The sequence below is a fragment of the Mya arenaria genome, chromosome 1, assembly GCF_026914265.1.
Source record: "Mya arenaria isolate MELC-2E11 chromosome 1, ASM2691426v1".
NCBI lineage: Eukaryota > Metazoa > Mollusca > Bivalvia > Myida > Myidae > Mya > Mya arenaria.
The window spans coordinates 10072206-10084365 of NC_069122.1; the positions used below are offsets into that span (position 1 = coordinate 10072206).

Below are 12160 nucleotides of genomic sequence, written 5' to 3' on the forward strand. Positions count from 1 at the left end.
TACCTCCCTTTAATACATCATGTCATAATAGTGGCATCATTATTGTGTTATTCAAAAACGTAACCCATGCAAAGATGGTTAACACAATAATTATTCAATACAAATTAAACATAGAAATAATATTAATGTTAATATATCTAAAATGCACTAACACTTGCTTGCATCTTGTAATGTTGGATGGCTTACCTTAAAACTGACGGTTTTGAAATATTGCTTTTTCCACAAAATAACCTTGTCTGATGTTGATTACATATAAATGTATCAGAGAATCGTTACTATACAATGTTATTCCACATGTTACAGCTGAAACACATTATAATGTAAAGGTTTATAAGGAATACTGTTCTGAATTTCTTGCAATTTTATTATTTCAGACCAAGAAGGTTGGTGTTGCTGTATTTTCTCAGGTCTGCTATTGCCAGCAGCGGCTGCATAATGGCTTGACCCTGCCATAATGACTTAAAAGTAATTAAATGCCTGCAATTCTCAGAAGAAACAGAGTATACACATGTACATAAGGATTATAACAATGAGATCCGAGTGTGATACCCTAGCTAGCTCAACTTTTCAAGGAGATGTCTTCTTTAACATGTCCAGGTAAAAGAGAGCAATTTTATAACCTGTTCCAATTATTTTTCAAGTGTCTTTTGGTATGATGTGGTTTGGAATTAGAATTCTGGGACTTTCCGAACCCTAAATTGCCGCTCAAACCACTTTCGAAGCTATTAGGTGTAGGAGAGAAAAGGTAGGAGATATATATATAAGACTGATACAATAGAAGGGAGAGATGAACATGTGAGAAGAAAAAGAAGGGAATGGATCAACTGGAAAGGGATAACATTACACGAGACCAGATAACATTACACGAGACCAGATAACATTACACGAGACCAGATAACATTACACGAGACCAGATTACATTACACGAGACCAGATAACATTACACGAGACCAGATAACATTACACGAGACCAGATTACATTACACGAGACCAGATAACATTACACGAGACCAGATAACATTACACGAGACCAGATAACATTACACGAGACCAAGCAATGTCAACCATTTACTTATCATCATACAAAATTAATTACATGTTGGTTTTTTTCTCACCATTTTCATGATGGAGGTCATGCAGAGCCTTTCTGTTTTTATCTTGAGAAGAGATATCATAAATTTTAATTTAATTGTGGCAAAAAAATTAGTGTATGTTTTGCATGGTATTTGGAATGGGAAAAAAAACACTGAAGTTTTATGTCATTATAATAAACAACTATGAAACTGTCGTAAAAATACAGGAAAAAAAAAACAAGTGTGCTTTTATTTAAGTCTCAAATAAAGATGGACAAGCCCTTTTTTGTTTACTGCTGACTCAGCTGCAATCAGCGCCGATATCGACAAACCTGTCCTGAAGCCTCCACGTTTATTTCAATAACCCGTCATAAAAACCATAAAAAACGGAAATGCCCCAATATGATCGATGAAGTAACCAGAATATAATAATCATTATCTCTCATGGACAATCAAATGGGAGCAAGACAAAATTAGCCGCCCTATCGATACTGCTTCAGCAAACAGACCTTTGCTATAACTCTGCCAAAATGGCTTAACAAGACCATTGATTCAATATCAACAATATGCAAACATGATTCCTATTTAATATTGAATAAATAGAAGGCGATGAAAAGTATGGTGGAAATTAAATCATCAAGTAAACACTCTGAAACATCTTTTGATGAAAAGAGTTTAAAGCAATCATGGATTAAATTAATAGCACAATTTGAGCTCAAATGAACTTCTTTAGCTAGAAGAAAGAAATTTTTAGCATATTTTCTGGAGTTTTCAGTTAAAAGCTCTGTCAAATACACTCTAGAATAGACGATTTATAGAATTAATATGGATTCCAACCGAAGCCTTTTACAGAGATTGAAATGACAATCCTATCTTGTTGAGAAAAGATTTATTTATATCTGAGCAGATGAGGTTTCGAAATGAAAGCCTTATTCAAGAGCGTCTAAGAATTTCTGACAAAATCGAACAAATGAGCCATCAAATGTTGCACATGATGAATAACTATCTAGAACCAACCTATTTCACGATAAGAAATACACTCCAGCAGTTGATTTCCTTGGTCTGAGTTAAAAAGGCTACCAAGCAGTTTAAGAGTTAAGAGTTTGGCAAGATTAATTTGTTTATATTTGGATAAAAATATAAATATAATTAAAAGGTAATTGGCCTAATGAAACCAATAGCACAGACACTTATGATCGCTTTGGATTAAAATATCTTCCAACAACCCACAACAGTTTTCGAAACATTAAACTTTCCTTTCAATGTAAACTATAATGATCTTTTAACTGTGTATCATGGTGTATTGGATATAACTGGTCCCCAACTACCACTTAAAGAGTACCCAGGTTTGAATCATGTGGCCAGGAGAAATTTAATGTTTTGGCATTTGCAATGGAGAAAAACGACCATGCAGAATATCTTAATATTATCATAATAACCAAATACAGTCAAACTATTTCACAATCACTTTATACTAAAAGAAGCACAATTAAACTGTTATAAAAATTACAGAAAAAGCACACACTGCAATTTTATCAAAGTCTCATATTTTAATGGAAAGGCCGACTTTTGTTTACTGCTGACTCAGCTGCAATTTATAAGCACGATATCGACAAACCTGTCCTGAAGCCTCCACGTTTATTTCAATAACCCGTCATAAAAACCATAAAAAACGGAAATGCCCCAATATGATCGATGAAGTAACCAGAATATAATAATCATTATCTCTCATGGACAATCAAATGGGAGCAAGACAAAATTAGCCGCCCTATAGATACTGCTTCAGCAAACAGACCTTTGCTATAACTCTGCCAAAATGGCTTAACAAGACCATTGATTCAATATCAACAATATGCAAACATGATTCCTATATAATGTTGAATAAATAGAAGGGATGAAAAGTATGGTGGAAATTATAACATCAAGTAAACACTCCAAAACATCTTTTGATGAAAAGAGTTTAAAGCAATCCTGGATTAAATTAATAGCACAATATGAGCTCAAATGAACTTCTTTAGCTAGAAGAAAGAAATTTTTAGCATATTTTCTTGAGTTTTCAGTTAAAAGCTCTGTCAAATACACTCTCGAATAGACGATTTATAGAATTAATATGGATTCCAACCAAAGCCTTTTACGGATATTGAAATGACAATCCTATCTTGTTGAGAAAAGATTTATTTATATCTGAGCAGATGAGGTTTCGAAATGAAAGCCTTATTCAAGAGCGTCTAAGAATTTCTGACAAAATCGAACAAATGAGCCATCAAATGTTGCACATGATGAATAACTATCTAAGTAAAAAGATGCTGAGGAACTTGGATGAAAAAATTGAAAGAAATACATCAACAATGTATAAATTGATTTCAACATAATATACCGTATTTTCTCGACTATAAGACGAGGAAATTGGAACATGATTTTTAACCCCAAAGTAGGGAACCAGTCTTATTTATAAGGGAGTCGATGAAATATTAAAAAAAGATTCAAGTCAAAATCAGTAAAATTTTCCAGTATATCGTCTGCTGATACAAGTATGGGGCGATTATTAGTAAACAACAACACAATTTTTTTTTTTACATTTTGGTATTATTTTTACAATTATGATATCAAAGAGTAAAACATTTTATTAAATAATTGAGATGCATTACAGAAAAAACATTTTTTGGTGCCAATCTGGTGTATAGTCTCTTTAAAGGATTTTGGGTGCAGAAAAAGATATTAATATAAACATAACAATTATACAAAAAAATATTGGAAACATGCTTAAAATTGCAGCCTTGGCAAATTGCAAAAAACGGCATAATTCACATCCGAGTGAAGTTCAAATTAAGAACAAATTTTAAACTGCAAAAACTTGATAAAAAGAATACTGTTTTTTTCGGACATTCATTTTACAAATAATTATGTTATCAGTATGCAATGCGTTTTGAAATGACAAGAAAATTATATGAGGTAACCAAGCATGAAATGTTAACGGCCATGATTACCAATGTGCATGATAGAATGACAAGCCTATCTGTTCATCGGATACCTTAATTTATTGAGGTTATTTCGAATGACAATAAAGCATTTGGTCAGGTATTATAGTGTGTGGTTTTTAAACCATTTTTAAGAAGACAATTTAAGTCTGGTGGCTTTACCACAGGCCAAAATTATTTTTTTGTGGTTTATAGGTAATAAATTAATTCCTGCCCCAAAAATGATAGGGTTATAAGGTAGGCTTTCTATATGAGGCTGTATGTAAAAAAACTATTGACATTATTAGGAAATGGCATTAAAGTAATCTTCTGTATAAAGCTTTTGAAAAACATCATATAAACGCACGCACGCACGCACGCACGCACGCACACTTTTTTCTTTATACCAAAAAAAATAAAGACGGTTCGGTCGGCAGCTATTCTGTAGGTTAGGTTCAGGTTACCCTAACCATAAGTATATTATTTTTTAAGGCCATGTTTTTCCGTTTTTGTGTAGTCAGAACGCATGCAAACTTGACAAAACATTATATGGTACATAAAAAACTACACATGTAATTGCTTAATGTATTGTTAAGATCGTCTGTCATGATTATTCAAACAAAAGTAGCATGGTTAGCTTTAAGGTAAAACGGACACTCACACAATTAAGGATGATCTTGCAAGTTTATCAGACAGTGACTTAACTTGTATAATTAGTCATTGACTCACTCTTAAATAATGCATTATTTATATAATGAATAAGTTGCATACATTATGTGGTTACAGTGGTTTTCATAGACAATTTAAGCCGGAAAAAAAATGACATTTCATAATGGACTATCTATTTTATGTATACAAAGGTTTCTATATATATTATATAGTCTTTCGAAAATGGGGAAAATATTTTGAATTTCTTTCCTCCGATTGTTTGAAATAATTTTAACAATATCATGGAAATTACCACTTGAACTTTAAGTAGAAGATACTCGACCCAGTCTCTATAAAATAGGCACCAAACTACCGTTTTTAAAGTCCACTGGTAAAAAAACATTAAAAAAATTCAATAAATAAATTTTAAAAAATTCTGTTTTTCAATATGTGGTTTATAAAACTTAAAAGTATTATACAAAATTATACTTTAAAGCCATTACCCAATGATGATAAAAAGGTTCTAACATAAAGCCAGTAATAAAAAAAAACACACACAAAAAAACTTGTTTTTGAAAAGCCTAAGATGAAACCTAAACCAATTTAATTTTTTGGCCTGTTTATTTTTAAAAAGTGATTAAATAATTGAACATACATGTACAATATTCTATGATCAAAATTATCTAAATTCAATTTATATTATCAAACTGATATATAATTGTTATAACCAAAGACATAAGTTTGACAAGCCTGGGTTTAATTCAAGCTTGCAGGGTTATTTCAAATTTCAAACACTGTTATCACTCATGAAATGGCAAGTACATTGTAATTTTTTTGTACATCATATTATTTTTTTTTAAAAGTAGGGGTGGGGTTGGGGGTGGGCAAAAAAAACAACGGGTAACCCGAACCAAATGTTGTTTTTTAGGCCTGACCTAAAACAGGACAGAAATATTTATCAACAGGAGATAATTACACTGGGTTATTAAACTGCCTCCCAAAGCATCTTAGGGTTGTCCATTCTGCAGTAAAACCAACATAAAATGTCAGCTAGCTATCTAAATGGTTATTTATCGACAACAAAATTAAAGTTAACAGAATAACCAAGGAGAAGTCATGGCTTCATGCAGTAAATTTAAGGACTGCACCCAGCAGGAGGTATATGCCTTTAAATAAGACATCTAAATTTCTATAAGATTTTTTTCCATTGATAATAGTATTCCAAAACCTCAATCACAGTGCACTTTAAAGCTGCACTCTCACAGATTGACCGTTGCGACAACTTATTTATTTTTGTCTTGGAATGAGTCAAATTTTGCGAAAATTCTTGGAAACCAGTGATAAAAGAGAACTAGCTGACAAAAGTATACCGGCTCTGATATATGAATTCCAAAATTTAACCAAGCTAAAATGAAAGCAATTTTCCAGTGCAAGTCTCGTGGCCTTCTGTTAATTTCGACCACTGCGCAACCATATACCAATTTTTGAAGTCGTCCAAGGGACATGTTATAACATATACATACAAACATAATAATTCACTATACGAATGAAGCATGCACAAACCTCAGGCCAAACCCCCAATAGAAAGACTTCTAGTGTTTCCTCAAGCAGAAAATACTGTCATAAAGGCAAAGCTCGAGATCCATAAAAACCATGAATAGATCTACTCCAAAGTCATGCATAATAATGAGATTGAGATCTAGCTATTACTATCAATCCAAGCCTTCTTCCTAAGTATAGACAGGGAGGCTCAAGCAAGCAAGACTTTTATGGTTATGATTCAGACGCATGTCATAAACATTGCACGGATTAGTTCTGACTTTGAAAAGTGATGTTCAAAATTTATAAGTAACATGTGGCATACATTCAAGCATATCAGAAAGAGATATATATAATGAATTTTGTGTCTTCGAATGTTAATATGAATGTTTTGGATGTGTGCCACTGGCTTAACAGGGGCATATATATACATTTCCATCTTGGCTAACAGTCATCGATATGGCCTACAAGGACTGGCATAGCTCTACTTTCGGCTGCAACCTGCACATGATTTAAAAAAACGAAAAAACTAAGGGGTAGGGGCGTTAGATCAAAAGGCCCAGTCTTTCTTTTAGGCATTTATTTTGTGAGTGCATGTTGATTATTATTCCAAGAATTGTGGAAAAGGCACCTAAGCATCATATTGTATTTAACAATTCATTTGTGCAATATGCCCCTAAACCGCCCTTGCAAGCTGGACCAGTGAATCAATTTTGGTGGAGCTACCCCTGACAAGCATTAATTTAGGCCTGCAATGTAAACTTCAGATTTTCGGATTGTTGGGTTTGCTGGATAGGGATATTTTTTTATCAAAATCAGGATTGTAATCAGTCTGGTTGACAGCAGGAAAAACTTTGATTTCTGTACACAAAATCTGCGACATTCTCAGGGCTTTTTCTGCCCATTTTGGGAAAAAGACCCTAGACATTTTGGGAAATTTTGCGTCGTAAAAATGCGGAAATTGGGAAATTTTACAGTGAAAAGAAAAAGCTGTCTAGTCTCCTGTGAATGAGGAAATTATTTAATATTAGTTTATTTTCCCTTAAAAAGACCCACAATGACTGAAATATCAATCCTTGGGGTGTTAATATCTATTGCAATAAATCATGACAGATAATATTTCATATCTCTGAATGTGATGAAAATCAATGATTTCTGAGTTCAATTACCAAAAAAACTTCACATCACATAATTTATAAGGATGTTGTAAATGAACCAGTACAGGTAAAAAGAATTTCTAAAAAAAAAAAAAAAAAAAAAAAAAAACAATTTTTTTTTTTTTTTTTTTTGGATTGGGATTTTTTTCTGAAGATTGGGAAAAATATCTTATATTTTGCTTTGGGAATGGGTCCGATAGTCGGACCCGTGGGTACTATAGAAAAAGCCCTGCAGAAATTCTACAACAATTTGTAACCTTTTTCCCAACTTTCTGCATACCATTCTCACCAAGGCTGGCTTCCCACACAGTAAACATCTATACAGCAATAATTTACCACAATTTATTGCCCATTTTTATCATATCAAATAAAAATTACTGGCAACTAGATTGTAAAATAATGATCATTCGGCCTTTAACATGGCCTGTGCCCAACAAGCATGTAAAAATAATATCTCATACCGACAAATTATAGGGATATGAAATATGGTTTATTCGTAATACGTTCCGTGGCAATATAATATATAGCTATTGAAAGCTTAAATTGTTTTTGTACATGTATGTAAATTACGTCGTACGCTTTAATATGTAATAATGAAGGCTTTATAATAGAAGTTCAGGTAACCAAAGAGTCTTCATCTTCTTCCATATTCTGAACTTGGCCCTTCAGAGAACGTATGTAGCTTAACAAGCTCTTCACTAAGCTATTTTTATATAATTTTAAGTTTAAAACTTGAGATGATAATACATTTTTCAATATATGTCAAAACATTATAGGAGTAATTTGACACAGATTTTTAATGCTATAAAATGGGAGCCGGACAAAACCCTTGCCATAAAATTGATTTATAACTGTGTGACTTAATATGGCTAATACAATATTAAATTGTAAGGGGATTTGATGAATTGAAATACTGTATATATATGGGTCAATATCAGCCTGCTTTAATGACAGGGTGCAAATTTGACCCATTTTTGAAATATCAATGGCCTTTTTAAGTTTCAACTCTTTACACTTTTAATCAATACTAGAGGGAGAATTATTGGTGTGAAATTCAACACATACATACAAATGCCATAAAAATGTGTAATACTAGCCATTGAAATAGAGGACCACATTTGGAAGATTATCCTCAAAATCTCAGCATGCCCACACAGATGAAAATCCTGCTTACTGAGCATTTTCTATACTGATTGATTAAATGGAAATGGATATATAATCATCTCAGATTGCAGTGAATTGTTACCCTGTAGCTTGATTTAATGCAAATGGGAAATTTGAGTCTTGAGATAGATTTACATCACAAAATGAATTGAAGTCAAAGCTGAACTTTAAACCCTCGAGAATATATCTTAGTAACTGATTTTAATTAATGAAATAAAAAAATTAACAAGCAAAACCATTACCTCCATGTGCATGTAGAAATTGAAATATTGTACAAGATAAAAATACTTAATATCATAGTCATCTTTAAATAGTTTAAAGTAAACACACAGTGTCACTACAATGACATAAACAATAAATTTGTAAAACAGTACTTAAGATAATAAATTTTACAAGGTTCTTATATGATCCATGTGTTAATGTTTTATTCTGACCTAAAATTCTGCCCCATTCCCAATTATGCTAAAACATATATACTTTTTTCACAAATGTGAAAATAAAAAAAAAACTGGATCCCGAAATCATTTGTGTATGGATTTTAAGTTGGTGTGTTCTTCAGAATCAGACTTCATTACATTCTATTATCTTTTCTGTGTGTTTTTTTTTTACTTTTTTAATTCATTTCTAGACAATATTGAAATGCACAATTTTCCTCAAAATGGGCATTTATCGTAATCTGAAAGGCAGCAATCTGAAAGGCACCCAGCCCTATTCCCAAAATGGTGAAAAAACAGCTTGATCATATATATCATTATTTTATCAGATTATATAGATCACAATGCTTATTCACTCACTTGAAGCTACATATAGGAGTCAATGCAAATTCAGAGACAGTCATAGCCCTTTTGTTTCAAGCCAGCCAGACAATAGACCACTCTTAATATTGTTATTATTCTGAGGGAGAAAAAATCCATTAGCTCTGGCCCAGAGATGCCCAAACATTTTATGGATATTAAGGCATTTATCTAGAAATGGCTAGAGTTACTAGATAACGGATTGTACAACCAAGTAAAGGGTATAGTGTTTCAATAATGGTGCACACAAGTCCTTGTTCTCCCATGCAAGATTAGCGCTTAATTAATCTGTACAATGTTGAGGGTGTGGGTAATTACAAGAAACAAACTGCCTGACTTAAATGGTAGGCTCAATGCTACAATGTTACAATGTAGTGTTCCGATGGCCATGGATCCAAGCCCTAAACCAAGCTCTTTTCCTCCTACATTTTTATATTTTTACTTTGATGTTCAGAACAAAAATTTCAAAATAATAAACATTGATCCTATTTCTAATTTAGTTGTGATGTCATTATACTTTAATCATTATTTATGATACTGCAACTCACGATTTGTTTTCTACCTGGCTCCTTACAAAAATGCAGACACATCGTTAACATGTGAAGTATTTTTGTACCTAGGTAATCATCACAGACATATTTAACAGAAGGTTAGTTGTGTAAATGATTGACAAACCATGATTTGGGGAAATAAATTCACTCCTCTTCACCCTACCTAGATAACTATCATTTGAAAGTCTCCAGCTGAGTGGAGAACATCGAAATACAAAATGAATCAGTTGGAAAGAATTTAATCACATCCACCCTGCAATTATAATAGCCTATTCAAGTCTAATTTAAGATACAAGTAGAATACCTTGAAATTTTTACGTACATGTAGTAAAATAATTGATGGTAAATATTAAAAGATGAATTGTTTTCTAATATTTAGAATTAATATTTTGATAGAAAATAAATAATTCTAAATTTACTTATAACCAGTCAACTCATAAAATGAACCTGTTTATTAATATGAAAGTTCAAAAAAAGATGAAAGCATCAATTTTAGTTTATTTATTTTTTTAATATTTTTAATTTTCATACAAAATTCTTATTAATATTATATAATGCAATAATGCTTACATTTAATTGTATTATAAATCATTTGGACAAGAAACAGTGATGAAACTGCCATAAGAATCAATATTGGCAATGGTAAACAAACATGTACACAGACAACACATACATGTATAACTTGTATACTTACTAATTTCCAATTACTTCGTCTGACAATCTAGACGCATTAAACTTCTTTAATTCTTGGTGTTGAGCAACTGAGAATCCAAAATAGCTGTTATCCGGTCCTTTTTTAACTACTGGTATACTTGTATCTAAGTTAAATCCATGAATTAATATTACACACGTTAATACACAGGTGTGTAATAAAATTGTCTTGGGACACCCCGCCATTAAATTTGACATTGTTTTGGTGACAATTAAAAGCGCACCTGTTCACGTGCTAAATAATTTACACAAATTATAAAACAAAACCGGCATATATAATTATTCAATTTGTTACTCCATAAACCAGATTTTTCCCCTGGAAATACACTTAATCCATTCTGCAAATGCTAAAGAACTTCGCGTGTGACACAATATCAAACATAAGATAGGTTAGGTAACTTGACAATTTTCCTGAACACCTGTGTAGTTGCGTCCCTTGTGACGCGTTATCGTACTAAATAGCGAAAAGATATTAAGCGCACATTCATTGCTCACTAAGACTCCCTGTCAAAAATAATGATCTCATTGTAGTGTTATCGTAGCTTTCGTATCAATAAAAAAAACATCTTAATCAGGGAGTACACATTAAGGGAGTCTTAAACAGTTTAAGTGGGGGTTTCAGGCTTATTTCGAAATTTAAGGCCTTGTATGTATTAACTAAATATTTCCCATTAATGATAATTGAAATTATTTGAGTGTCATAGGTTTGTTATTCTTCCTCATTTATATGGGAATTAAACTTAAGCCAGTGTAATAAAAAAAAGCAGTGAGATCAAACAGAAACCACGTATTGCACTTTAAAAACTTCCTACAAATTTAAGATGTGTGAACTTGATTCGTCTGAGATCCTTGATGAGAATCCTTGATGAAAGATATCACTTGTTTGTACACGACCTTCCCCATACATAGAGTGTGTATTAATATGGGATATGGTTTTAATCAGATTGTTTTATACGGAAATTGTATTTTCAGCCAGTGTGACTATTTTTTTCTCAGATAAAAACAACTGATTATAAGCAAGACAGTGTAATAGCAAACAACAAGGATGTCACACTGATTCATATAATATATTTAATTGTGTATATTTCGATTTCTACATGTCAACGACAGAAAACACGTCTCCGATGCGTTTGCTGGTGAACTCTATATCCAAGAAATCTGAAATGGCGAATATACACACTCATTTCAAACTTATAAAAGAAATATTTAAAATGAATACAGTTCAGAAAAATAAACGTTCGAAAGTTCCATGTAACGAAACTAAGTGGAGATATGACCGTACAATAAAACATAAATGGGAAGAAACGGCATTTCAATGTACTGAAACTGACGCATTTTCAACTGTTCAATCATCAAAACCAATTATGTCGAGTGCATATGGACTCATCAATTAAATTATATTGAAATCTATTTTTAATACACACCCATCATTTCTTTGACATTCTCTGGTTTTATGTCCGTGTTGTTTCGGTCCTCTTTGCCCTGCCCCTCAATAACAACCTTAGTGAGAGAGGAGACAACGACCGACTCCATAAGTGAAATCGATGGTGTCATTTAGATTAAAAA

General features: G+C 32.2%; 1 protein-coding gene across 1 annotated transcript in view; it reads right to left on the reverse strand.

Moving 5' to 3' along the window:
- LOC128229801 (integrin alpha-6-like) overlaps nt 1-10971 on the reverse strand; it is a 74483-nt gene extending 63512 nt beyond the window's left edge. Inside the window, exon 1 of the mRNA XM_052941625.1 lies at nt 10578-10971. Coding sequence (XP_052797585.1) covers nt 10578-10792 — 215 coding nt within the window. The 5' untranslated portion in view covers nt 10793-10971. The remainder of the gene's footprint in view (nt 1-10577) is intronic.
- Between the last annotated feature and the right edge of the window lie 1189 nt (nt 10972-12160).